This window comes from Desmodus rotundus, chromosome 9, assembly GCF_022682495.2.
Source record: "Desmodus rotundus isolate HL8 chromosome 9, HLdesRot8A.1, whole genome shotgun sequence".
Lineage (NCBI taxonomy): Eukaryota > Metazoa > Chordata > Mammalia > Chiroptera > Phyllostomidae > Desmodus > Desmodus rotundus.
Genome location: NC_071395.1, coordinates 109,894,352 through 109,921,511, shown reverse-complemented (window position 1 = coordinate 109,921,511; position 27,160 = coordinate 109,894,352). Strand labels below are relative to the sequence as shown.

Genomic DNA, 27,160 nt, shown 5'->3' with positions numbered 1-27,160 from the left:
CGACAGCTTGCACTGGGGTGATAACAGCAGAAGTGGAGAGCCACCTTCTGTGGGGGAGAGAGAAAATTAAGGCAATGAGTGTATGGGGAACCCTTGGAGTGTTTGAACTTTTAAAAGTCAATGAGATAAGCCCTGGCTGGTGTGGCTCAGTGGATTGAGCACTGGCCTGTGAACCAAAAGGTCACCAGTTTGATTCCCAGTAAGGGCACATGCCTGGGTTGCAGGCCAGGTCCCCAGTTGGTGGCACACCAGAGGCAACAACACATTGATGTTTCTCTCCCTCTCTTTCCCCCTCCCTTTCTCTAAAAATAAATAAATAAAAATTTTTCTTTTAAAGTCAGTAAGATAAAAAGAAACTTAACAAAAGAGACCAAAAAGAGTGGCCTGTTAGGGAGAAAGCAAACCTAGGAAGTGTTGTGTCCTAGAAGCCAAGAAATTGTTTCAAGGCAAAGGGAATTATCACCTGGGTTACGTGCTGCTGATAGGCCCGGTCAGATGAGGGCAGAGAATCGCCCTTTGAAGTCAGCAACAGGGGCCCATTGACAGCGTGTGTGAGTAGTTTCAGTGGAGTGGTGAGAGCGAGGCAGGTTTGGAGTGGGTTCAGGAGAGTGGGCGGGCCCAGGGGAAAGAGTACAGGGAAACTGCTGGGGGTGGCAGTGGTTATGTAAATTTTACAGCAAAAAACCCCACTGCAGACTGGAATTTAATTATAGGTAACATGTGCGCAGAGGTATTCAGGAGAAAGTGGACTGATGTCTGCAATTTCGAAATGCTGGCAGGATAGGGGATGGAAGGATGTACAGATATGTGCTAAAGTACATGTTGTTAATGGTATGATTTAGGTGGTAGGTAAATGTGTTCAGCGTAGATTTCTTTTAACTTTGTATTTGAAAGAGTTCCTAATGTACTTTTGGGGGTGCGGGAGAGAACAGGAGGAAAGAAATTGGACAAGGAATATTGACAACTAGTTCCGAGGGGTTTTGATGTAAAGAGAAGAAAGAGATGAGGCAGCGGAATTAAAAGAAGCCTGTTTTCATCCCAGTCCCAAAGATGGGGGGAGTAACAGCATTTTTATTTACTGATGGGAAAGATCCAGTAGAGACACAAAAAATTGATGATGCAGAAGAAAGGGAAATTACTGGATTAATGACCTTCAGCAGGCAAGAAGAGAAGGGGATCTAGCATGGAGGAAGGACTTGATTTTGTTAGGAGCACAGACAAAAGCATAGAAAACATGGGATAAAGATACAGGTACAGGCAGTGGTATAAATGTAGTAGGAGCTTTGTAACATCTCTTCTGGTTGCTCCTGTTTTTCAGTGAAATAGGAAGTGAGATCGTCTGCTTGGGAGGGATGGTGGAGGAGCAGTTGAGGCTTAAGGAGATAGGGAAAGGCATGAGACAGGGAGGACAGCGAGCAAATGGGCTAGGGAAGTACAGTGAGAGCCCACTGAGGTCTGATGCTTCAGAAGGAGAATGGGACAAATGAAAGGAAAGCACTATCAAATTTTTGAAAATAAAGAAGACAACTTCTCTAAGCTGGTGGTGTGAAGGGTCCACCAAATACCCAGCATAAAGAAGGAAACCAGATCCGCACTCAGATACATTATTGCTAAATTTCAAAATGACGAGAAGGTTCTAAAAGCATACAGGGATGTCCAGCCCACGGGCCACATGCAGCCCTGGATGGCTTTGAATGCGGCCTAACACAAAATTGTAAATTTACTTAAAGCCTTTTTTGCTCATCAGTGTTCGTTAGTGTTTCTGTATTTATTTAATATGTGGCCCAAGACCACTCTTCTTCTTCTAGTGTGACCCAGAGACGTCAAAAGGCTGGACACCCCAGTCTTTATAAACAAATGACCACAAGACTGCCAGTAACTTGCATGAGCAGCTCCAAATGCAGAAAACAGTGTCTTTCAGACTCTGAGGTGAACTGCTGTTCAGCTCAGAATTCTGCGGAATTCTGTACCCAAACTAGCACCCAGGTATAAGCATAGAACCCAGGCATTTTCAGACATGCCAGGACGCAACATGCTTGCTTTCCCGCACCCCTTCTTGGAAAAGTGTAGTGAAACCCAAGGATGAGGAAGATGCGAAACCTGGGAATCAGTGCGTGTAACTGAGGAAAGTATGGGAGGAAAATCCCAGAATGATGATAGATCTACCGAAGAGGGAGAAGGGTTTTCCAGACATTTGATACCATCCTCAAAAAGTTGTAATAACTTCATGTAATAAAACCAGAAAGGAAGAAAAAGGAGAAACGTTTTAAGGCTGCTAGAACTCTAGGAAAAGCAGAAAGCCATCCAATAAAGGAACTATGATTTTTTTAAACCAGCCTGACTTTTTCTCCCAGAGCTGTAAGCTGTGACTTTGATGATGAATATTCAACTATAGAAAACGGGATTTGGGTTCTGTTGGGTTCAGATTTGATAGCTTGATCATTACAGGTGGGCCTGCTGTGCATGGCTGTGCTTGACGTTAGCACCCTTCTACCGCGTGAACGGGGTCGTGAAGGTCTGATGATACCATCAGGGGCTGCAGGCACTCAAGCCTTAGGTCACCAGAATGCTGTCTGGTCATTTTCGTGGGTTGGGAAACTGCCTGTTAGTGTGGGCAAGAGGGTGCACCCTGAATGCCTGGTCCCCCCTCACACCTCCAGGCAGCACAGCTGTTGCTCCGTTAGTTCTGGTGTGACCCAGGGTCCTGAAGTGATACATAGGTTTGCCACTTTCAGCGCCGCCTGAAACGAGGAAGTCGTTCTTGTAGCATGGAATCCAGGGCCTGACAGGCCTGTTGTTTGCGTTAATACATCCTGTTATTTACTCCTCTTAGTCCCTCTGTTCTCTGCAGGTTGTGACGTTTCTGTGGGATGAAAGTGCTGGTTTTCCAGGGAACAGTGTGTAGGTGCTCAGAGCGAGAAAACTAACAGGCGGAACAGGGCTGGGCTCGTCTCCTTTAGATGGTGCAAGCCTGAAGCAGGGGGGTGTTCTCCGCTGCCCCCACCCCAGCCCTCTTGGTAGACCAGCTCTTTCTGCGCTCTGCAGCTGCCTGAAGGAGGCCAGGAGAGCTAGTTAATTGCTAGAGAGGCCTCCCTCCCAGCAGTAAGAGGAGGGGTAATTCATTTAGCCTGTCTGTTAACAACAGCTATATTTGTCTCCAGTTCCATTAGGGAGGTACTTAGAAAACGTCGGTGTTCTGAGCTCTAATGTCCATTTTTCTTGATGAAAGTGTCCATACTTGGGGTCTTGTAAGAGTTCTAATGTCAATTTTGGAAGTAGAGAAATGTATAAGTGATCGAATAAGCATGTGTCAGGGTGTACTAGTTAAAGTGGAATAGTTTCATAGATTCTAAAGTTTTTCTGAATACTAAATATCTATTTGAATTGGTTGTGTGGAAAAGTAATGTCAGTTTTGTGTTGCCATTTGTAATTGTATAGCAATTAAACATTCCCTGTATTCTCAGAAAATGGGATCTTCACAACTACGGGATCATCCCTTTCATACATTTTTCTTTTTCTTCTGTTTAAATATGGTGGAGGATAATTAAACTTTATCTGAGCTTTTTATTATGTCACCTCGAGAAGCCTAGGAATGGCATGAAATTCGATATCTCACCCTGCACTGACTACCTCGTTTGTGCAGAGAGGGACCTTGTGGGGGGAGCAGTGGATTTAGGTTCTGAAAATACTGTGTGTGGGTGTCTTAACGTTTATTTGAGAGTCTTTCAAAACAGCCAGATTCCCCCTACCCAAGCGTAGATTTCTCTCCCTTCTTGCCTGGCTTCCTGCAGGAGCCCTGCCGCCCCTTCTGTCCCCCTCAGATGTGCCTGCCACACAAAAGCAGAATTGTGATCTTAGCGAGCGTATTCAGCCTGTCATTTCCCAGAATCCTCATTCTACTGGCCAAAGCTCTGCACAGTCTGGCCCATCTCTTTGTCTCTCTGGCCTCCATGGCTCTACTTTTCACATAACCCCCTAAAGCTCAGCATTTTGATTCTAGACTATGCTAAACCCCTTCCCACCTACAAGCCTCAACTCAGGTTTTTCCCTCTGCTTGGAATATTTCTCCACACTCTCATTCATGTCCTCCATCCTCACCCCCAAGCCTAGCTAAGACCTACCCACACCTAGGGCTTCATTTGAAATATTACTGCCAGGGCAAGCTTTCCTTGACACCCATCTCTGTGTGTGAACAGATTAGGTTGCCCAAGGTGTGCTCCCCTACAAAGCCCCCTGAACGTTTTATCACAGAACTGACTGTACCCTGAAGCCATAATCACCTGAGCTCCCTTACTGTCAACTCCCCGCTGTAAGTAAGGGTCACTTCTCTGCTGTATCCCCAGGACCTAGCAGGGTCCCTGACTCAAGATGGGGGCTCCCTGTGTCTGCTCCGAGTCTTTATGCACTGGTCATATCCTTGGTTAGTTTATTAGGATGGGGTCCTCTAAGAATGGCTAGGTTAGTAGGTGGGAAGACTCAGATCTTTAATATATATGACCAAACTGCTTTTGGTGAAACCATGTTACCTTTCATACTCCCTCCAGTACTGTCATACCACGATCACTCAGCATTCACTTGTTTTCACCTTCGCCAGTGGGATCCTCCAAAAGGGGGGGAGTGGTCTGTCACATGTCTGAGTGATAGACACAGAGACTGGGATGGGCCACATGATTCCATTGTTCCAGGCATGCCCACATGAAATCCTGTCCTTGAAGATGTACAGCCTAAGAGTCTTCAGCTTTCTGGGTGGCACTAAGCAAGGTGGCTGATCTTATCTGTTATGTGGTGGTTTTCCTGCAGTGGAGTAGCCTCACCAGAGTGATTACCAACAGGAAGTGACTGGCTACAGTATCTGCCATGACCATTTGTCGTTTAAACATATGACAGCTCCATTACAGGGAGGGGCGGGGTAATGTGTAGCCTGTTAGAGGATAGCAACTATGGCTTTTCCCAAAATTAAAATCACCTTTGAAAGGAAAGAGATTTCAGACCATTGATGAGATTCAGGAAAATACTATGGGGCAGCTGATGGTGACTGGGAGAACTGTGCGAGGTCCCAAGGTTCCTACTTTGAAGGGGACTGAGGCATCATTGACCCATGTACATTGTTTCTTATAACTTGTATCTTGTTCAGTAAATGTCTTTATTTTTCATAGTACCTGGCTGGATACCTTCTGGACAGACCTTGTATTTGAGATTATGCCTTCTACTCATGGTGGCTTTAAAAGAAAAAAATTATATAGCCATTTTTCTAAAGCTTTTCAGAAAAATTGGTGGTTAAGAAGGGAGACCACTGAGCCACATCTAGTCATCAATCCCTTTTGATTCCACCTCCCCAAAATACCTGACTCTCTCTCCTTCCCTCCGCCGCACTGCCCGCCCCAGTCCAAGCACTGTCACCCTTCACCTGGGCAGCTGCAGTCGTCTTTCTGCGCTGGGTTCTCACAGCACAGACAGTGGAGTGGGTTTGTTTTTTTATTTTGGGGGGTGTGGTGTCGGGTGAAGGAGGAAACTTTATTCAGTGCAAAACAGCTCAGTTGCCAGATAGCACAGCACAGCTATGAGGCAGCCCTAGGGCAGGGCCTCTCCAGCTAGACAGGCCTGCTCTGGGCTGCTTCGCACTGCAAGCTGTGGTTCTGGGCTGCTCCGTCCTGTCTGCTCTGGCCCAGGCTGCTCTGCTCCTCTCTACGCCTGGGAGGTAGGTGTTTCAGCTCAGCCAGGGAGGAGGAAAACGTGTTTTAAAAATGCAACCTGAATGTTACTCTTCCTTGGCTTCTGATTATCATTCTTAGCAGTCCAGCCTGAACTTGCTAATTTGCATACTGCAGGCTTTCTCCTAGACCACAGGAGATCCTTTGGGTCTCCCCTCAAATTCACTCTCTGACCACATCCCCCTCCCTCCAAGCTAGCTTTGGGTCCTCTGTGTTCTGCTCCCTAACCTAACGCTAATCCACATTTTCACTTCAGTGTTGTAATTACCTGCTTAATTACCTGCACTCACCTCCACCCTGGAAATGGGGTGAGGACTTAGCACTTCATCCCCAGTCCCTCGTTGTCATGTGAGTACACACTGTCCTGATTTGAGGCCAGAGTACCTGCTTCAGACGTGGAAAATGCAGGTGTACTAGCTCTTTTAGATTAGAGTGGTAGCATTTTAGGTGTGAGGACCCCTGGCCTTGAGTTTTCCAGGCATAGCTCCTTACGCAGCTGACAGTGATTAGCTCAGTGACTAAATGTTGCTTTGTTTTTTCTTTCAGTAACATTCTCAGAGGTGGCTCTTGGGTCACAGGACAGCTGTAAATCAGTAGAACTTTAGTTCACATCTTGAATCAATAAGGCCTTAAGTAAAATTGCATAAACTCTGTTGTCATTGATGGGGGGTGGATTCGATGGGAGCTCCTGTTCTGTTTTATTATGCAGGAGCAGCAGGAAGTAAGCAGACCTTAAGAGGCAAACCTGGTGAATGTGAGCAGGTTTGCCCGTCCTCAGAAAATGGGTGACTGCTCTTCCCCTGGGCCTTGGGGGCTTTGCTTTTTATTTCACTTAGTTTCTTGAGGAGAGGGTTGTAAAACTTGACCTAAGATTGAAAGCCTTCTGTTAGTAAACAAGATAATATGGACGGTAGCCAAATATATATTAGTAAAGAATTAGCTGCCCCGAGCTGGTTGCTTAGTTGGTTGGAGCTTGCGGGTTTGATCTCTGGTCAGGGCACAAATGGGAAGCAACTGATCAGTTGTTTCTCTTTCACATCCATCTCTCTCTCTCCCTCCCTCCCTTCTTCCCTCTGGTCAAATCAATAAAAACATATCAGGTGAAGATTGTTTTTTTTAATTAGCTAAATTTGACATTATTTTGTTTATTTCCAGTTAGGAGGTTCTGATACCATTAGTAAAAGGTTTTACTTTTCAACGTCAGGAAGCTTAACCAGTCTGTAGTCAGTGGCCAGCAGTGTGTCCGAGAGAACTTGCGTGATACCAGTTGGGGGGTCCGCCACTTCATTCCGCTCACAGCCCTTACACAGGCTGAGCAGACCTGCAGATGCAAGCAAAGAATATAACCTAGTTCATGCTTCACACGGGAAGTTTCCCTGCATCCCCCAAATGGGAATTAGGTCTTTCTCTGTGATATTTGGAGCACAGATATTTTCTGTTGAATTGATGCTTGCCGTCATCATACCCATAATTCCAGTTTTCCTTGCTTTGTCACATGGTATGGCAACTAGCCCTTTTATTAGACTAAAGGCTTTTTGGGAGGTGGATCCATTGTGTCCTCAGCTCACCTGGCGGAGGTTGTCCCATGGTACTTGCCTCATACAGGCTATCATATACTTGCTGAATTTTTCAAATGTACAGTATTTTCTCTCCTGAAACTCCCTGATGTCTGTCTGTCTGTCTGTCTGTCTCTCTCTCTCTCTCTGTCCCCTCCCCCCCCATTCCCTGCAGCCGAAATTCTGGTGCTCTGAGAGCATTTCACTCTTCTGTTGCTCATTCAGCTACCCCAACGTAGCATGTCTTCCACGAATCACAGAACGCGCCACACAGTTGTTTTGAATGGACTCTTGGTACCCCTTTGGTAGAAAGAGTTTACTTTGGGGCAGTGACTGCGCATTTAGGGTTCACTGCCTCTGGGTTTGTCTAGGTGGAGCAGTAGCACGTAAGTGTGAACTACCTTCTGTTTTGTTAAAATGTCCTGAGCAGCTTTCCTAATGACAGCTAAACCTGGAGAAATTGGTAGAAGTATCCAATTTGGTTTATTCATCAGAAAAGAGAAATATCCTGTAATTTGGTTGTCTTCTTAATTGTTCATCTTCCTACATCTGTGAATGTATGAAATTATAATGGAAGTCTTCCTTTTTAAAAAATGCATGAGTGGTCCTGAATCCTTAATATAATCATTTTGCATGCACCTGTGTGTCTGTGTCTGTCATCCCTCTTTTCTCTCTCTACATCCACCTAGCTGCCATTCAGTGGAAAAATAAAGATTTGCAAGTCTTCCATACTGTCTTTCGTAGACATTTTGTTGGAAGAGTTGTAGCTCTAAAATTAACACGCTGCAGAAGTCAATCCCTCATCAAACATGGCATGAACGAGGCATCTGAACATTCCAGGAAGGGCCTCATGCTGAGAGGTATTCGCATGGACGGAAACAGAGCTGCGCCTCCTCTCTCCCTCATCCACTTCATACAGAAGTTTCCTTCCCTATCCACCCACCTTATGTTCCCACCTGAGTAACCGTTTTTTCTTGGAGAAAGTAGAAGCAGAGAGAGTTGGTGTGCCCCCTCCTGAGGTCCTCCACCTGACGTCTCTTGGCAGAGCTGCTTCCGTTACGGGAAGGCTGCTTGCCTCATTCGGTCACTTCCTTTATTTTAGCCTCTCCTTCCTTGGGGAGCAAAGTCGTGACAGTCGGCCTTCTTTCTAGGGTCTGTTTAAGAGGTTACTCTTTTTCACCGAGGAATTGGATGAGCATGGATAATGTGTGGTGTTCATTCCATTGTCTCTGCACCCAGCTAGCTGTGATACTGTGTACATTACTTAGAACAAAGCCCCCGTATACAAGTCTGTCCCTCAAAATATGCAAGACGCCATTCGAAGAGCTATGGAGAATGCACATGAAAATTGGGTGCGGAGCAGCTTTAAGGGGATTCAGTTTAGTTTAGAAGGGAGCCAGAGCATACCAATAAAGTGGTGGTAGACAAGATGTCATAAGGAATAATATGTTATTATTGACCATGACCCTCCATTAAATATCACAAAAATGAAGCAGAGGAAAGTGACCAGACTGGTCGTGAGCTCTGATGAGGAAGAAGGAAAACGAGCAGCACAGCGTGCCGAGAGGCTGCTGCGTCGACCTGCCTGGCTGAACTGCCGAAGGGTTCGCTCAGTGAGGTCGTGGGTAAGAAGGACAGGTGAGTGGATAGTGGCCAAGCTACAAAGACTGGGATGCCGCCTGAGGAATGATGTGGGTTGAGACTTTAACAGAAAAACAGCAATGTTTGAACTGATTTGGAGTACTGAGTAGGTTGAGATCAGACCAGTTCAGCCTTAAACTCTAATGCCTGGACCTGTGGTGGGCCATGGCCTTTGGATCCACTGCTGTTCCCCATCAAATGGATCTCCATTGACGACGGCTGCTTAGTGACGGTAGAGAAATCGAGCGGGCAAGAGCAAGGGGGACTGTTCAATGGCAGCAGTGTAAAAGTGATGAGCGATTTTACCAGTGGGGAATTTGGGAGTTTGGGGATTCTCTTCCCTCCCTTCTTTCTACCTCCCCCCCCCCTTTTCATTTAAAATTATTTAAAGGGCAAAACTTAGCATCTCTCACCACCAAATGCCCTTTGGATTTCATTAGTTTGGTAAATAGAATCCTTTCTTAAAAGAAAGTATTATAAAAAAACAAGGATTTAGGTTTCCTGGATTCCCATAAAAATGAATCTTGTGGAAACACCCATTTTAAAGGGAACTTGAGTGTAGCATTTCATGGCATAGATACTAATACTTTGGCTGAGAGAAGTTATTACCATAGCGTGAAATACCCCCTTGATTTCAGGTGAATACATAAATATTTTTAAATGAATAGATTTTCCTTAACCCATGTAATAAAACAGCGTAATTTGATGCTTCCACACAATTTTATAAGTCTGCCAAAATTAGGAGGGTTCTAAAACCTCATAAATACATCTCAGTTCTTCTCAACTTTCCAGTCTTTAAGGGTCAGGGTCTTGACCGGGTCAAACAGTGCATGCTTGGCGTGTCTTTTTGGGGGTTATAGTTGTTCAGCATGGAGACAGGCCTGGCAGCATGAGCTTGAGTGCTGTTTCTGTGTGCTTGAATAAACAATTTAGGGTTTCTGGTAGGACCAGGAACCTTACTTCTTAAACGACCGTTAAGTTGGTCATCTCATCAGTAAAATTCAGAATAACTTATCTACAGTGTGGGTGTTTTTCATGATTTGGCACACACTAGAGCAGGCAGTGTAGCCAAGATGTTTTTCATGTGGAGCAAAAACTGTAGCAGATGGAGGTGGTGGTTATAAAGCACTTATTTAAAATGTTAGTAATGAATCAGTGCGGTCTGGGGCCAAGTCAGTAATCCATACTAAGGAAGTCTAAGAAGCTGAAGAGCACGCTGCTAGTTCACAATAAAATATACAATGGGCACCTGTGAGGAGAACTGATTTTAAATGGCTCTCCCAGCACTGCTACTATAGCCAGGGCCCTGTAGAATTTTTCTTAGGGGTTAAGTCTTTAAAAAGCCCCGGTAAGCCATGGCAGTATTTCAGTATTGCTCCTGGGGGATTGACTGCCTAATTTTTGAGACACTGGGGAAGACTCACTGGCTTATGTTGAATTTCTGTAATGCAGGGGGACCTGCTATCAGTGGTATTTTTGGCTTTTGGGGTTTGTTTTTTTTTAATTTTATTTATTTTTAGACAGAAGGAAGGGAGGGGGAAAGAGAGGGAGAGGAGCATCAATATGTGGTTGCCTCTCACGCACCCCCTTACTAGGGACCTGGCCCGCAACCCAGGCATGTGCCCTGACCAGGAATCAAACTGGTTACCCCTTGGTTCACAGGCTGCATGCACTCAATCCACTGAGCCACACCAGCCAGGGCACTTTTTAAAAAACTATTTGGAAAGCTTCAAATTGGTGTTGGTGTAAATGGGAATTGTCGTTGCCTTTAGAATGGCCTCGGATCTGGGGTGAGGGACAGCAGCAGCAGTGAGGAATATTAGCAGGATCACATAATACAGACAAGCAGCACAGAACACTTGGAATGCTCTGAGCTGTCCCTGGTGAAGACAGTTTTATTTCTGGGACTGTGTCACTTTCATAGAGTAGTGATGGTAAGCATCTTCGTGGGGGCTTCTCAAGTGTCACTGTTATTTTCTGTTTCCCTCTTTATTTTGGGGATGTGAAAAGTTTGTGCTCAAGGTGTATGAGGCCCTGATAATGTTTTTCTTATCTGTGAATTGGGCCGTAGTATTATTGTGTTCTCTTGGATGAAGTATTTCTAACTTTGAGTTGAAGTATGACATACATATTGAAAGGTTTATGTATAAGTACACAGTTTGGTGAATTTTCACAAGACTGAACACGCCCGGTGACCAGCACGCGTGAAATACAACAGCAACACTTCGAACGCCCCCATGTGTCCCCTCCCATTGACTGCACTGGTTTTAATTCTGTATAAACTTCACATCATTCCTCATCTTGTAGGTTTCTTCTTGATCTGGACTCTAATGTTATTTTTAATCCTTTTTTTCTTTTTTGCAAAAAAGAGCAAAACTTCACTGAAACTTCTCTCTTCCTCCTTTCGTAATCTCATCTCTCGATCAGCCTGCTTCCGTTAGACCAGAGTATTTTCTGGGGCTGCAAGTCATAGCTGGAGGGAATGTGGAGGCTGGAATAGAACATGCAGCTGTGGGGCGATAGCTAAAAACACTCGTTGGAATTGTGGGACGGATGGAAACTCGGTTGTTGAGCCCAGCCGTCAGTTGGTTACGAGGTAGTGAACGGGTGCTGGAGGAGATGCCTTCTGTCGTGGGGAAATGGTGGTGGGAGGGAGCAGCTTCCTCATTCTCCGAGCTCTGACAAGGCTTTTAAAGATTGCTTGTGAAGGACGTGAGCTTTCATCTAAAACTGTAGCAAATTAAACAGTCTTCGTAGGTGCAAGCTTATCCACATATGGTTCCGGTCCCTTTCTCTCTGCTCCGCTTTAGACTCACTTATGTTAATTTGTGTCCTTCGCTGTTTTAAACGTGTGAATAAAACTTAATTTTAAAATATCTTTTAAATTATGCCATCGTAGTTCCAAGGCTCGCATGTGAAAGCTGATGTACCAGTGGAGCGGGTGGGTGGAAAGACCTGGTCTGTGACTCCTGGGGTGGCCTGCAGTCAACAGGGACACTCTTAGAGGCATGCACAGCCACATTTTGGTTTTCTGGATTCTAGAATGTTCCAGAGAACCAAAATTTTCTCCACTCACATACACATAACATTAAAAATAAACTAGCCCTGACTAGGGTTCAGTTTGCTTTGTTCCATAAGGTGAAAGAACACTGGTCCGATAACTGGTCAGGGCTCACGGCTGGGTTGGGGGTTCAGTCCCGGTCAGGGCACCTACCAAGCAATAACTTTATTCTGCAGAAAATCATAGTTATAAATTGGTGCCGAGTCTGGGAATTGTCCTGGAGTTTCTTTTATTGGGGGGTTCACTTTTTAGGGGCAAATTTGCCCTCTGTCTTAGCAAAGGTGACAAGAAGGTATTGCTATATGAACTCCTGGCGTGAAACAGTTATCCTTAAATTAAAAGTGACCCTTTCCAAGTGATTACCTTATTCTGTGTTGACGGCCAGTGGGCCACAATCACCTCCTGACTCCCCTCTGGCACGAATTTTAAAGACATTTGAAATACTTTTCCATAAACCTAAAGTTCATTATTATTATTATTATTATTATTGAATGATGCTTTATAAAGTAATTACCAGGCCACATTTTTCTTCAAATCTTTCTTCTTGGTAGATAACAAAATCCTGGCTTAAGCAGCTTTTAAAATTGCTCCGTTGCTCTTGTGTTGTTGAGTCCCCTGTGACGTCTGTGGGATGGCGGCCCCTTCTCAGGTCACAGCACCTTGGGTGACGCTGGCGGGGCTGTCCTACTTTGCAGGGGTGCCAGTGTCGTGGCGGGGAGCACCTTAGGAGCAGCCTCCCTCCCACACCATCGCCCTCCATACGCATTTTATAATTGTCTAGCAACTGAACAACTTGGCTGGCTATATAGCACAGTTTAGTGTTTTGTTTTTGAAATGCAGATTTTAAAATTATGAATGCATTTTACATATATTAGTTTGTGTCATTGCAGTTATTTAAGAAAATAGGATTTTTTAGGGGAGAGGGGAACAGTGATGAAAAGAAACAAGTGTTCACCACTGAAGCTGATGGGACTCACCAGTCACTGATTTGTTTCAGAGCTCTCAAATTCACACTCACAGAATTTGCCCCCTTATCTCGCACACTTAAACTCAGTGACCTACACGCGGAGGGCCAGAGGTTGGCCAGCATCACAGATAGGCACGAGGGGGGTAAAACTCTTCAGGACATAGCCTCCGTTCAGAGCAAATTCCCTCCCGGACTCATTGGATGCAGGGCTGTTTGTTGATTTGCTTCAGTGTTATCTGCTGTCCTGTCTCACTTTGCAATGCCAATACGTACACGTCATACACTCTAAAGAAATCTGGGTTCTGATTCAGCAATGAGTTACAACATTGTTCAGGGCCTCAACTCAAGCATTTCTACAGACTTTTAGCAACTTCCTGTTAGAACTTTGTTGTGTAATGTATTGTAAATTGACTACCACTTACCAGTGTATCAACATTTTCCTGTGTTCATCATTCTGGAGTTCAGCTCACATTTCTGTTTTCTCTTTTAAGTTACATACTTTTTAAAAATGCCTTCTGCCCTTTGCTGTTTCTCAGAAATCTGGAATTCAAAGGGTGGCCTTTATACTATCCATACATTTCTCCTGCAACTTAACAGTACTCCTCAGCAACCACTTTCAACCCGTGTGACCCACGGATTTTTAAAAATAGTTTATTTATTGATGTGTGAGAGAAAAACATCGACCTTTCGTTCCACTGATTGATGCATTCCTTGGGTGATACTCGTGTGTGTCCGGACCAGGGATCGAACCTGTAACCTTGGAGTGTGCAGATGACACTCCAACCACCTGAACCGCCTGGCCAGGGCTGCTAGAACTTTTTAAACACACGAAACCTGACTGTTTAGTCAGGGCAGTGACCTCTTTTCCCTTAGACTGTCAAATTTAAACGTTGACAGTAGCCAACACAATAGCTGTCCAGTGTAAAAGAATCAAAGTTGTACTTTTTTTTTTTTTTTTGTCAGATTGGCAAAAAAAAATCTTTTCTGGTGTGCTGCACAATTTAGTATTTAGTTCGTGTGCGCCGTGAGATGGAGAAGGTTGGAGTCGCTGCTCTGCAGATGATTGTGTCGCAGCCCAGCCTCCCCGTGTGTCTCCCAGGGAGCAGTGTTGGAGAGGACGCTCACGGGCTCTGGAAGCCTGTGGGGGGGGCACTCTAGCTGGTAACCGTGGGGAGTGAGGTCACGCTTCTGGGCCTGTGCTCACTCAGTAGAATGCCGTGTCAGCGTTTGCTGTTTTCCAGAATCTCCACTCCCAAACTGACCTGTTGCCATTCCCTGTCGTCTTCCCTCCTGCTGTTCTACTGCGAGTTCACTGTTGGACGCTCGAGAGCCTGAACGCTCATTGCCAGGGACAGTTTCTTCTCCTTTTTCCTTTTAGCTGTGAGGGTTGACATAATGCTGGTTGTTTGGAGTTTCAGGCAGTCTTTCTGGCATCCATGTACCTAATAATACTTCAAATAACACCTTTTACAAATGAAACTAAAGGGCAGCATAATTGTCTTAGCGGCTACCCTTTTCAGAGTGAAAAGGACATGATCGATTTTCTTTCTTGTCTTAATTTCTTTTTAGGTTTTGAATGAAGAATGTGATCAGAACTGGTACAAGGCAGAACTCAATGGGAAAGACGGCTTCATTCCCAAGAATTACATAGAAATGAAACCACATCCGTAAGTTGGGCTCTACTGTCCCCCAAGGGTCAGACCTGCCTGGTTTTTCCAGCCATGTTTTTAAAATTTAGATCACTGAGATGCATGTCACACTTTTATATCAGTCTTCCCAGGGAATTAACAAAACATTGATTTTGCGTGTTAAAAATAGTTTATAATGGCCCCTAGCTGGTGTGGCTCAGTGGATTGAGCGCCGGCCTGCAAACCAAAGGGTCACATGTTCGATTCCCAGTCAGGGCACTTGCCTGGGTTGCAGGCCAGGTCCCTGGTAGGGAGCATGCAAGAGGCAACCACACACTGATGTTTCTCTCCTTCTCTTTCTCCCTCCCCCTCTGTCTAAAAATAAATAAATAAAATCTTTATTTAAAAAAATAATAGTGTATAACAGTAGTACAAGTCAATGGCAGTGTGTATTTCAGGTGAATAGTAATTAGTAATCTTTAATGAAATAATTATTTAAAACAATAGTTTTTATACTATTACAGAATAGTATATATGTTTTAAATTAATAATAACTGTCAGTGATCTTCAGGTAATAAAACAACAGTTACACAGGTCCTTAATTCTTTTTGTATGAAACCCTTGGGGCCAGATATTTTGTAATTCTGGGTTTTCTGAGGGGAGGGGTTGAGTCTTAGGAAGGGTGCTTACCCCATGGTTTTATGTTGGTATGTTCGATTATGCTGTGGGACCGTATCTCTGTATCCCCCAAGCACAGTGCTTGGCATATAATGGGCCTGTACTCACTGCCCTCACTCTCCACTTGGTGCTCTGCCTTCAGAGAAAGCAGAGTGCTCTCCTACTCAGAGCTGCTGAAGCGCGGAGCTGTTTTCTTCCCATACTGTTTTAGAGCCCCTCCCGTTCATACTGATATGTGACACAATGGGGCCCTGGGACCCTTACAGACCACTGTCCTCCTGCCCTCACCCCCCACCTCTTTTCATTGGCTGTGCTCCTGCCAGTAAAGCCATCTTTCCACGCTCTGTATGTCGGGGGGCTGAGGCTTTCGGTGTTCAGATTAGAATGCCTCTGAGACATGACGAAATTCTCCTACTTGGTTTAACACAAGTGATAGGACTTTTTTTTTTCTCAATTTGAGAGGGGAGAGATTGATTGATTGATCGATCCACTTATTTATGCATTCCTTTGTTGATTCTTGTATGTGGCTTGACTGGGGTTCGAACCTTTATGTACCGGGATGACGCTCTCACCAACTGAGCTGCCCAGCCAGGGCCACAAGTGATAAGGCTTTTACATGACTTGACCCACTTAGAATACCAGCCCATTCATCCCTCACCTTCCTTGTCACCGCTCTGAAGCACCTGTCCTTTCTCTTCCCTCAAGTACCAGAGGAGGATATTAACTCCACCTTACTTACACAGAGCGTGTTACAGAACTCGAAGGGGCCTTCAAGATTGTCTCGTTTATTTCTCTTTATCCTGCAAGCTAGGAACACTTCTAGTATTTTTATTTCAGTGCTGTTAATTTATGAATATAGTTCTCATTCGAAAAGACTCACAGTGTAGAAAACTATAGAACAATGTATGAGTTTCTTCCCATATACATACTGCTTTCAGAGGTAACTATCACTAGCAATTAAATGTGGGCCAAATGCTACCTTGTGAACTGAATCTTTTTTTAAAAGATTTCGCAACCCAGCTGGTGTGGCTCAGTTGGTTGGACGTTGTCCTACAAAGTGTAAAGTCGCTGGTTCAGTTCCGGGCAGGGCACATGCCTGGGCTGCAGATTCGGTCCCTGGTCAGAGCACATGCGAGAGGCAACCCATCCGTGTTTCTCACATCAGTGTTTCTCTCCATCTCTTTCTCCCTCTTTTCTCCTCTCTCTGAAATAAAAAATAAAATAGGTTTTTTTTTAAAGATGATTTCACTTTCTCTAAAATGTAAGAAGTGATTAGGGGTTTTACCATAGAGCTGTCTGCTGGTTCATGCCTTGGTCAGTAAACTCTTACACAGTTTTTATTAGGTGGCAGAGACCGCGCTAGGTGCTGGGGAGTGAGGTGCTGGAGTTAAATTGCGGTGTAACAAATTTTCCATGTAGTAAACATGGAGCTCTCTGGGAGATCACATCGGGAAGCCTTAGCCTGGAGAGAGAAGGTTGGGTTGCCCTGCAATTTGGTAATGAAGAAACTGGGACGTACTAAAGAAATGTCTTTTTACTTCAAGAAGAACAAAGCACCTTATTATGGCTTGATAGAAAACCATCAAGTGATTTATAAGGGGAAGATCAGTCTAATTTATAAACTTTTTCTAGTTTTTGTTTGGAACTTGTACTGTCTTACATCTTCATAACTATGTGAGTCTGGTCTCTCCTCCTCCTCCCCCACCAAAGATTTTTTTAGATTCCTTGGAGAATTTGTATCTTCTGCATTTATACCCCTGGGAAGTGTGCTGCGCACAGTTTTGTGTTCTCACAGCCGCTCAGCGTCGGTACTTGCTCTAGGGGCTGTGTGGGCTTTTCACGGGCAGCATCGTCCATGCACTCCTCAGGGAGAAGCAGTTGGGGCATGGTTCCTGGGAGTGGGAGGGGCTCCGTGGGTCAGTGTGCCCTCCCTCCCTCAGCCCCCGGAAGCCAAATACCGTGTGTGCCCTGTTCCTTCAGTCCACCCTCGACGTGGGCCACGGCTCAGCCCAACTCCTGTGCAGGGCCAGAGAGTGAGTGCTGGCACCGTAGTGTTTGTGCGCCGCGCGCAGGCTCCGCCACAGCACCCGTTCTTCTTCTGAACTTTGTAAAAACAGCCCTGGATCGTGGGCTGTACAACGACTGGGTGGATTTAGGCCAAGGGCCGTGGTTTTCTAACTCCAGCGCTAAATCCAGTGACAACAAAATCAACTTAAGTTTCTTTTTTTTTTTTTCCGTATTTCCAAGCAAAAAGGGAATTTAGCAGAACATCATACTGTAATGTTTGTATTAAATAAAAATGCCTGTGCCTCTGCGTCCTTGTTTTCCTTTGTTTCAGTACCAGAGGCGTTTCAAATCCAACCGTTAAGAAAACATAGGAAAGGCCCCCTTCATGGAAAGTTGTGATTACTGAGCTGATTGGTGGGTCACCCTCTGAGGAAGAGTCACTCTCGTGCCTGGTTCCCCACTCTAAAGAACCATGAATAATTGATCGGGGAGCATCCAGTACAGGTGCCGATCACAGACTCTGGCTGAAAATCCACTCCAAGCTCTGAGTGGATTGCTAAAAAAGAACGTGACCTTGTACCTATGTGGTGTTCGGTCCTCCAGGCACGTTTTCTGTGAGGGGCCTGCTCTGTGGCTGGACCCCCGTAAGTGCAGAGTTGGTGTCAGTTTCGTAGCTGTGGGAGAGCACAGAGCACCAGGCCTCTCTGCCCCTCCTCCCTCCTTCCTCTTCCCCCCTTCCTCTTCCCCATCCCACCCCGAAACCTTTAGTTTTTGTTAGAAAGAGGGAAGTTTAGAATGGACTGTGACCTATTACCTCATTTGAGTTAATACATTGAACAAAGACTACAAAGTGATTGTTTGCATGAGTGCTGCAAGACGAGGTGTAGATCCTGGGGGCGGACCCAGCTGTGTGCTTTCACATTCAATTCGAATGGGTGGGAGCCTATGGGATGCAGTCAGGAATTAAATTGCAAAATAAGCAGCCTTCTCCCATTAGCTTTCTCCTTTGCTATTTGTGTTGTGGTATAAATCCATCTTTTTAAAGATTTTCAAAATTTTGACCACAGCCACGTAGTTACATATAAATATCCGCATTAAAAGAGGCTAATCAAACGTAGAAGCAGTATAAAATGCTGTGGAAGGTAGGGTGACGGTGTTTAACTGTAACTGAGAGTGATGGCTTTCCTCACATAGTGTGCTCACCCTTATGCTGCGGGACGTCCGTGGTCGGGCCGAGTGTGTGTGTGCACGTGCTTAGTGATGGCACAGGTACAGAAGAAGTATCTGCCTGATAACGTCTCCCACTAATTTCTAATTTTTCAGTCCAGGCGCTTGTAACAGGGGTGTGTTTGCTTTGTATAAATTCCAGTTAGCATGCTTTCCTTCACGGCAGTGTTTGTTTTTCAGTTGAAAATAAAACTGAGTTCATTTTAAGCTGGGGGCAAGAAAGCCCTGCAGCCATATCTGTCTGTCTGTCTGTCTGTCTGTCTACACCATCGGGGGAGGTCTAGAGACATACACACACAGCTGCCAGCAGCTGCTGCCCCTGGGGAGGTTGAGGGAAGAGTCTAGCTTTTTATTTTTACTGCATGCACATCCAGGTTAGTTTAACTTATTACTTATGTTTTAAATAGCGGGACAGGAGAGTAAAATGCCTTCTTGCTGGGATGATCTTGGGGGTTTAGGAGGAAAGTGTGGCTCTTGAGTAACTGCCCCCCAACCCCAGGCAAATGCCTGTGTGTGCGAGCACCTTACAAATGTGAAAGCACCGGAGATTAAAATAGGAAATATCTACGTGGTCTCAGTGCTATTAGCTGTTGTTCATAACTGGAACTATTAATATGTGATGTTTCTGTGTGGCCTGACTTCCAGGCGCTGGAGGACTTACCCTTGAGTTCTTTGTAGAAGCAGGAAGGTAGATTGTACCAGCTCCTCAGCAGCTTGGCATTAGAAAAGCAAAATGAGAAAGACACAAGTAGGTAGATTTAGGAATGTTTAAAAGTTACTAATAGCAATTTCTGAATGTATCCTGCTCATATCTCTCTGTTTGAATTTTAGTATAGTGTATTCTTAGAGACCTCTTGTCAATGCAGTTGCTGACAAGTGAGAGATACGTAAATGAGGTTAATGGACTGTTCTGTACCGTTGTTATTATAGTTTGTATATTTAATGAATGTAAGTTACCATGTTAGGAGTTTAACGAAGCATGTAGGTCTTCATTAGCTCTAAGAAACATGGCTGCTTTTTAAAAATAATCATAACAGTACAGTAAAGACAACTTTGCAAGGAGAACATTGTTTTCGCAGTTCATCCATCCTAATTAGTATGGTTTTCATGTGAAATGCTTAGGCAGCTGGGACTTGAAGCCTTTTCAGACTGTCCTCTTCTTCCTCCTGGTAAGCCACAAACCAGTTGCTCCCACAGTTTTCTGTGAATTCACCCTATTTTTCTTGTGGCCAAGGTGAATTAGCATTGGGAGCAAAAGGGTCTGACTTGCTCCAAATGAAAAGTCACATTTTGTAACTAGCTGCCCATGCACATGGTAAATTACGATGTCCCTGACGGCTCCCAGAAGCTAAACCTGGAGCAGGGACGACAGAGTCTAGCATTGAGAGGAATGCCAGCCTTAGTTACGACTGCCTGCTCAGCCAGAACCTCTTCCCTTTGGGCTGGCACGAGAAGCAGCCCTGTCTCCAACCTCTGAGCCTTTTAACTTTCCTACTCCTGTTTCCCACTGTAGCAAAGCTTCAACCTTATCAGATGGCTGCAAGAAGGAACCTGTCCCCTCCTGTGGTTCAAGTCAATAGGCGGGGCTTTCCCCGTGCCTTGCTATGAGTCAGTAGGCAGCCCGGTGGGCTTTGGTCCTGGAGTCCTATTTTTAAGTGTCTTCCTCTAGAGGAAGTGGCCTACGATCATGCCCTATGGGTCCCTTTCTGGAGAGTGGGGTAGGGTGAAGTCGTCGTGAGGGAGGTGGTCCACCTCTCAGAGGAGGGCCTGACCGGCACAGTGAGACTGAAGGGGGCGGGGAGGCCCTTCCCCTGGCAAGGAGTGTTCTGCTGCTCCCATTTCAGAGGCTGCATAGCCCGTTTCTTTCTGGGGAAGCAGATGTTGACTGGCTTGCCTTCCTTCCTTAGGTGGTTTTTTGGCAAAATCCCCAGAGCCAAGGCAGAAGAAATGCTCAGCAAACAGCGGCATGACGGGGCCTTCCTCATCCGAGAGAGTGAGAGCGCTCCTGGGGATTTCTCCCTCTCAGTCAAGTGAGTATTCCCCGCTTTGGTGCCCATAGACCAGGGTCTGGTGACGCATGCCAGATGTTGCACACTGGTAGGGTTTAGCCTAAGCAGTATTTTACAAATAAGATTTTACACTAAAGTCCTAATTTCTGGCCCCTGTTAAAAACATGTTCTAGCAGCACTGGGCTAGGCTCCCCGTGGAATCTGTCTGGTTGCTGAGCGGCAGCCGTAGACAGCGTGCACTCGCCTGTGTTCCTCATCCCCCCACTCCTCCGTGTGCCCGTGCCCACGGCGCTCTCCTCACCCTGCACCCCGCCCTCCATGGGCCCCCTGCAACGCTCTTTAATGGCTGCCTGGTGGCCATGCCTGCCTTCGCAAGCCCTCCCCAGCTCCCTGGCGTAGATCTGCCAACACCAGCCCAGGCTGCTCAAACGTTCATTTAAAAGATCACCACAAGGGTTTGGGGGGTTTCTGCTTTCCCTCCTGGTAAATTTAAATGCGGAAGGGAGCTGGGGAACAGGGACTAGGGAAGGCAGGAAGTGGTGTCACCCTGGGAGTTACAGAGAACATAAATTGGAGCTTAGAGGGTTCTAAGCAAATCAGCCCCCACTCGGGACCTAAGGGTGTTGAAATCAACTTGTCATTTCCATGTATTTCGGGTCAGGCCTTTTCTGGTTAATAACATGTTTTCTCAGGAACCCTTACCCCAGGAATCTTACGAGTCAGTCCATCCTTCCTGTGACAGAGAACCCTCTTCAGTTTCAAATTGATTTTTTAAAATGAAGGCTATAAGAATTTATTTGCCATTTTTAAATGACGTAAAGATTTCTTTACTTTCAAAACTCAACTGAATATCTTGTCTAATTTCAAGTCCAAATGTGTGGTTAAAGTGTAGGTTTTTTGAAACATAGATTTAAATTTAGAATTTTTTCCCTCAGTGAATATACGGGAGGTGGTTTCAGGTGGTATTTGCAATACCTTACATCTGTGCTACCAGCACAGTTCTTCATCCCGACATGAGAAAATCAGACTGGGATGTGAGTTCTTTTCTCTTCTAACAATGGATTTTTTTAATAAGCCTTATTTTTCAGAGCAGTTTTGGCTCACAGCAAGTGAGTGGAAGGTACCGACATTCCCCCACACCCCCACACGCCCAGTGGCTCTTGCTGTGCTTGGTTAAATGCATGCAAATGAGGGTCTGGTGAAGAGCGCCTGAGATGGAAGTGCATTTCCTCCCTCTTTCCCTGTGTCTTACCCTGACCCAGTGTGACTCAAACTGCAAGGACGGGGACACAAGAAGGGTGCGGCGGACTGGTTAGCATGCATTTGAGGGCCTTGCCTGGGCACCACTAATCAGTCTCTGCGCGTGGTGGCTGCCGGGGGGCTCCCACACCACTCCAGTTTATCCAGTACAAAGTTGGAGGAGTTCATGTATTTATTGTTAGAGAAACAACATTTGAAACCGACGTCATTAACCATCCTGGTCAAAGATGGGGTAAAGGGGGTTCAAGAATGTCGTCTCTGCAGTGTTTCTTTTCTTTTCTTTTCTTTTAGATTTTATTTATTTATTTATTTATTTATTTATTTATTTATTTATTTATTTCCAGAGTGGGGGGAAGGGAAGGAGAAAGAGAGGGACACAAACATCAGTGGTGGTTGCCTCTTGTGCACCCCCAACTGGGGTCCCAGCCTGCAACCCAGGCATGTGCCCTGACTGGGAATCGAGCCAGCAACCCTTTGGTTCAGGGGACAACACTGAATCCACTGAGCCACACCAGCCAGGGCTCTGCAGTGTTTCTCTCGTTGCAAGATGGTGCAGACCACTGCAGTCCTTTCAGAAACCAGCCACTGCATGGTGGCCGCCACTTCTGTGGGGCCCAAAGTGTCATTCGAGTCTGTCCTTCCTCATAATGCTTTCTCCTCACCCATCTTTTTTTCTCTCGTGAAATACTGCAGGTCCTTGCATTATGACATTGATGAGATGTGGTAGCTCTTTAACCCTTGCTTCTGTGAATTCACCTGTGGTAAACTCGGTTTCGTTATAAGTCGTTTCCCTTCAAGGTGCAGAACCTGTGGACTTCATTCAAGTGAGGACTCCTCGCACTGTTTCTGAGTACTTGGCATCTCCTTGTCTGTGGTTTCCTAGAAGCTCAGTGCTGCCACCTGCTGGGTTGTTTTTAAGAAGTATTTTATTTCTTTAGCGTTTAAGACTGGGGATTGGGAGATTAGTTTCATTCATTGAACAGGCCGTCCTAGAGTGCCTTCTGAGGGCTCGCACTGGTGTGGACACTGAGGACTGGGCGGTGAGCAGGACAGGCAGAGCCGTCGCTGAGCCGATGGGCTGGCCTCGTGGTGCTGTGATGGGGGGCATTCCGCCCAGCCAGGCTCTTGCTCCTGCCGTGGGCCAGTGTAAAGGGAGCACTTAGCTTTTACCGGGTGATAGAGAAGACTTGTCTTGGTGGGGGTGGGGGCTGGGCCCCTTTATTTATCGTCCCAGTGTGTTTTTTTGTTCTGAGACCTTTTTCCCATGAGTAGAATTAAAATCCCTGAATGGAACACATGACTGAGCTGTTACCAGGTAGAGAACTGTTGAAACTATGTCCAATTCCTCCTCTTCATACCTTACTTATTTCCTTTCCCACCTTTGTAGTCTTTAAAGTCACGTAATGTTTTAATTCTCTCTTTTTTTTTTAACTGGAACAGGTTATTAAATCACACTCTTTGCCTTAAACAGGCTGTGTTTCTTTCATTTGGTACCCTGTGGAACATGCCATAGGTTGGAACTTCTCTTTTTCTTTGCAGGTGTCTTCAGAATGTCACTGGTAGTTGGCAGTCAGGGAAGGGTCTCCGGGGAGCGGGGGCATCCTCGCCCTCCAGCCAGGAGTCCTGCTCTGCTGTGGCCCTGGTCCCTGGGCTGTGAGGAACTTTGCCTCCTCGGTGGGCAGGTGGCCCTGGGGGATAGCCAGGACAGAGCCCCCTGACCTGGTCTCCTGTGTGTTCCCTGCCCCTCCCCAGGTTTGGAAATGACGTGCAGCACTTCAAGGTGCTCCGAGACGGAGCCGGAAAGTATTTCCTCTGGGTGGTGAAGTTCAATTCTTTGAATGAGCTTGTAGATTATCACAGGTCTACATCCGTCTCCAGAAACCAGCAGATATTTCTCCGGGACATAGAACAGGTGCCACAGGTAAGCTTCCTTAGAGAGAGGTGGGATCGTTTTTAGCAGTGAAAGCAGCTCCTCAGGCAGACACCTCTTCAAAGGATTGCTTCTGGTGCTTTTATGCTCTACATTTAAAATGTTACCTTTAATTCATGTTAAAGATTTGAATCTGAAATAGAATACCAGTGGTTTTGCCTTTTCCAGAGGCTGTTCCCCCAGGGCATTGTTTTGCTAGTTCACCACCTGTGTCTGTAGGAAGGCGTGTCTCTAACACACTCTCCAGTGCTCTTTCCCTGGAAGCAGAGGGTGAGGAAAGTCACACTGGGAGGGAGGGAGACCGAGCTCATTTCTGTATTCCTAGTTCTGGGGCTCTGCTCACGTGCTGTGCTAAGGGCCACCTTATTTGTTCAAGCTCTGACTTTCTGACTCCCTAAAACCTTCAGGGTTTTACAAGTAATAGAGTGATAGGAACTGAAGCATTTTCAAATCCTGGGATTTTACATAAAACCTGATGGCTGTTTCTGAAGGTCTTTCCCCTTAAAGCTGTACTTGCTGCTCTCTGCTCAGTCACACGGTGCAAGCGGCACCACAGTTGAGGGCTGCCCTGATGGTTCTGAGCGCAGGAGAAAGGTCGCACCGCCCCCACATAGAGCAAACTCGGACCTCGTAGAGTACAGGGAGAGGGGGGAGAAGCGGGGGTATTTCAGGAACCTGGAGACGTTGGCACACAGCTGTTTCCCCCCATCACCAGACCCACTCACCGGGGGCTGGCCTCGCTCAGGATGCCATGTGTGTGTTTTCCCCGCCCCTCTGCAGCAACCAACGTACGTCCAGGCCCTCTTTGACTTTGACCCCCAGGAGGATGGAGAGCTGGGGTTCCGTCGGGGAGACTTTATCCACGTCATGGATAACTCAGACCCCAACTGGTGGAAAGGGGCTTGCCACGGGCAGACCGGCATGTTCCCCCGCAATTACGTCACCCCTGTGAACCGGAACGTCTAAGGATCAAGAAGAGATTATTTAAAGAAAGTGAAAAGTTTAAAACATATACAAAGAATTAAACCCACGAGCTGCCTCTCACAGCAGCCTGTGAGGGAGCTCGGAACACCTGGCGGTTCACCTGGTGACCCTCTCACTTCGGTTGGAACTTGGGGGGTGGGAGGGGAGTTGGATATAACAATGCCAAAACTTACCTATAAATTAAGAAAAAGAGTTTTTATTACAGATTTTCACCGCTACTCCTATTTCTCCTTTGTCCTTTTTTCCATCTCCCTCTCCTGTCCATCAGTGCATGACATTTAACGCCACATATAGTCCTAGCTGATGCCAATAATAAAAGAAAAGAAACCAAGTGGGCTGGTATTTCCTCTATGCAAAATGTCTGAGTCGGAATGACCGAAAGAACAGCCATTGCGGGGCTCTCCGTGTACATGCACACGACGGGGGGAGCCCTCGCTCTGTGCTGCTGCCGGGGGCGGGGCGAATAGGGAGCAACCTTTCGGCCCCCACCTGTGTATGTTGTCAGAGTTGGACATAGGGTGGGGGTGAGAGGAAGGAGCGTTCCCCTCTTGACTTCCTGAGAAAGCTCAACTGAAAACCTGTGTCTCTCTTCACATTGTTTTCCCTTCCAAATGGTATTACTGAGCATGCTGTCTTTTCCTAGTGCCTTTTTCCTTATTTCAAGGGTTGCTTCATGAGTGGTGTTTTTCATTTGTTTTGTTTTGCAGTAAGTTAAAGGCAGCCCAGAGCTTTTCCGCCGATTTGTCCCCTGCTCTGTGTAAATATTTTTCCCTCGGTGGGGAGGGGAGAACAAGGTAGCGAAGAAGAGACAGGTAGAAGAGGATGTGGGCCTTCTTCCTTTCCCAAGCCAGGAGTGGTTAGGGGTCAGCTTGGCTGTTTGTGAGCCCCCGGGAGTCGAAGGGAGCAGAAGCCCGGTGTCTAGAGTTGCTGCCCCAGGGAGCAGTGTGAGCAGCTGCCAGGGCAAGAGGACAGGCCGCAGCTCTGCCCGCCCTGGACTGGACCTGGCTGAGGGAGCAGTCAGCGTCCTTGACTTGCTGTCTCAGGTGTTGTCTGCCCACCTTCTTCATCCCCAGAGGCGCGCTGATACAAACCCTCGGAGCCAGCAAGTTTCAAACACAGGGAAGCCCAGGGGATTCACACTGTTGCTCTCCCTCAGTGTCAGGGCACGCCCTGTTCCCACACTGGGGCAGGACGGGAGTCTTCTCTTCACTTTCCCTGCTCTGGAGACCAGGGCTGTCTGTTAATGCCTTTGACCTTTGTGTCCCCACGGGACCTGCCCAGGTGAGCCTTCGGGCAGCGTTCAAGAAGCAGCTGGGCGGTTTTCGTGTCTCCATTCACAGCGGGCTGTGTTCATAGCTGCTCCACGCCAGCACCCACCCCCCCCGCCCCCCAAAAGGAAATGTCTCCGTGGAGCAGGAGCAGTGGGAAGGGAAGACTGGAGCTACAGGAAGCTGAAGCCACTGAAGAGCGCTCCGTCCACCTGCGGTTGGTGTCTTGTCCCTCGGAGTGACGTGCCTATGAGCTTTTTCCCCCCAGTGCCCTTCCCCCAGCAAAACTGGGACTGGCTGTCGGTGACAGCCTGGGGTTCAGAAACGGCCGTTGGAGTTTCCCCGGACTCTGGTTCTGGTTCTGGATCCAGACTCAGCCCGGAGCGCTCGGAGACCTGGGAGGCAGCCACGCCTCTGGACAGTCTCCGGCCTCCCCGTGCTCCCTCCCGGACGGCGTCTCCTTTCCTCGCAGGTGACGAGAGGAACCTGGCTTTCCGCACCTGGGCAGTCCGATTGTCTTGTTTTGGAATTGGTGTATATCGTGCAGCCTTGCTGAACTGAGTTGTGTGTGTATATATTTAAACAAATCAGTGTTTAAATAAAAAGATCTATGTACTTAATCCTTTAACTCTGCGGACAGAATTTGGTAGGTAGTGATTAACTGTGAATAATAAACATACAATGACTTCTTCACTCTGTATCTCTTCTTACCATCCCCCATCCCCCGCCTTACAGTAAAAACCTGAAAATGTCGGGTTGGGTCGGGGAGTCAGGACTCTTTAAGACCTTATTTCTGACTCACCCAGCTCGTTGGAAGGGCACGGGGGTCCCTGTGGGCCCCTCCAGGAGTGATGCCCACACTTGGCTGTTACCGGAATGCTGGGGGAGCTCGTCCACAATGCAGTTTCCAGACCTGCCCTCCAGGATTGCGTTTGAGGGCGCAACATGTGTTCGTGGTGTTTCTGATGGAACCTGTGGGCCATATCTCGGCAACTTTGTGAGACAGCATAGCTGTCTCGGTTCTTGTCCCCTTCCCCACCTCCTCCCCTCCTCAGGACGAGCCGACAGCATGACCTCTGCTGAAGCAGTCTTGACTTGTCTGCTTCTAGGGGAGCCTTGGTCCCTTTACTCACACACAGCCCTGGCTGCAGAACACCAAGTAAGATTTGTTCAGAGAATGACCAGTAAAGAAATGAAACCCAAGGAATTTCCGCTGATATTCTTGGTCTGGTT

The 27,160-nt window shown here is 46.6% G+C and overlaps 1 protein-coding gene across 2 annotated transcripts in view; it reads left to right on the top strand.

The window, feature by feature from the left end:
• The window catches only part of GRB2 (growth factor receptor bound protein 2), a 64,019-nt gene extending 37,399 nt beyond the window's left edge, over nucleotides 1-26,620 (top strand). For both annotated transcript variants that reach the window (XM_024553659.4, XM_045190094.3), the window contains exons 3-6: nucleotides 14,506-14,603; nucleotides 20,384-20,506; nucleotides 23,498-23,666; nucleotides 24,456-26,620. In XM_024553659.4, coding sequence (XP_024409427.1) covers nucleotides 14,506-14,603; nucleotides 20,384-20,506; nucleotides 23,498-23,666; nucleotides 24,456-24,641 — 576 coding nt within the window. In that variant the 3' untranslated portion in view covers nucleotides 24,642-26,620. The remainder of the gene's footprint in view (nucleotides 1-14,505; nucleotides 14,604-20,383; nucleotides 20,507-23,497; nucleotides 23,667-24,455) is intronic.
• The last annotated feature ends 540 nt before the right edge of the window (nucleotides 26,621-27,160 follow it).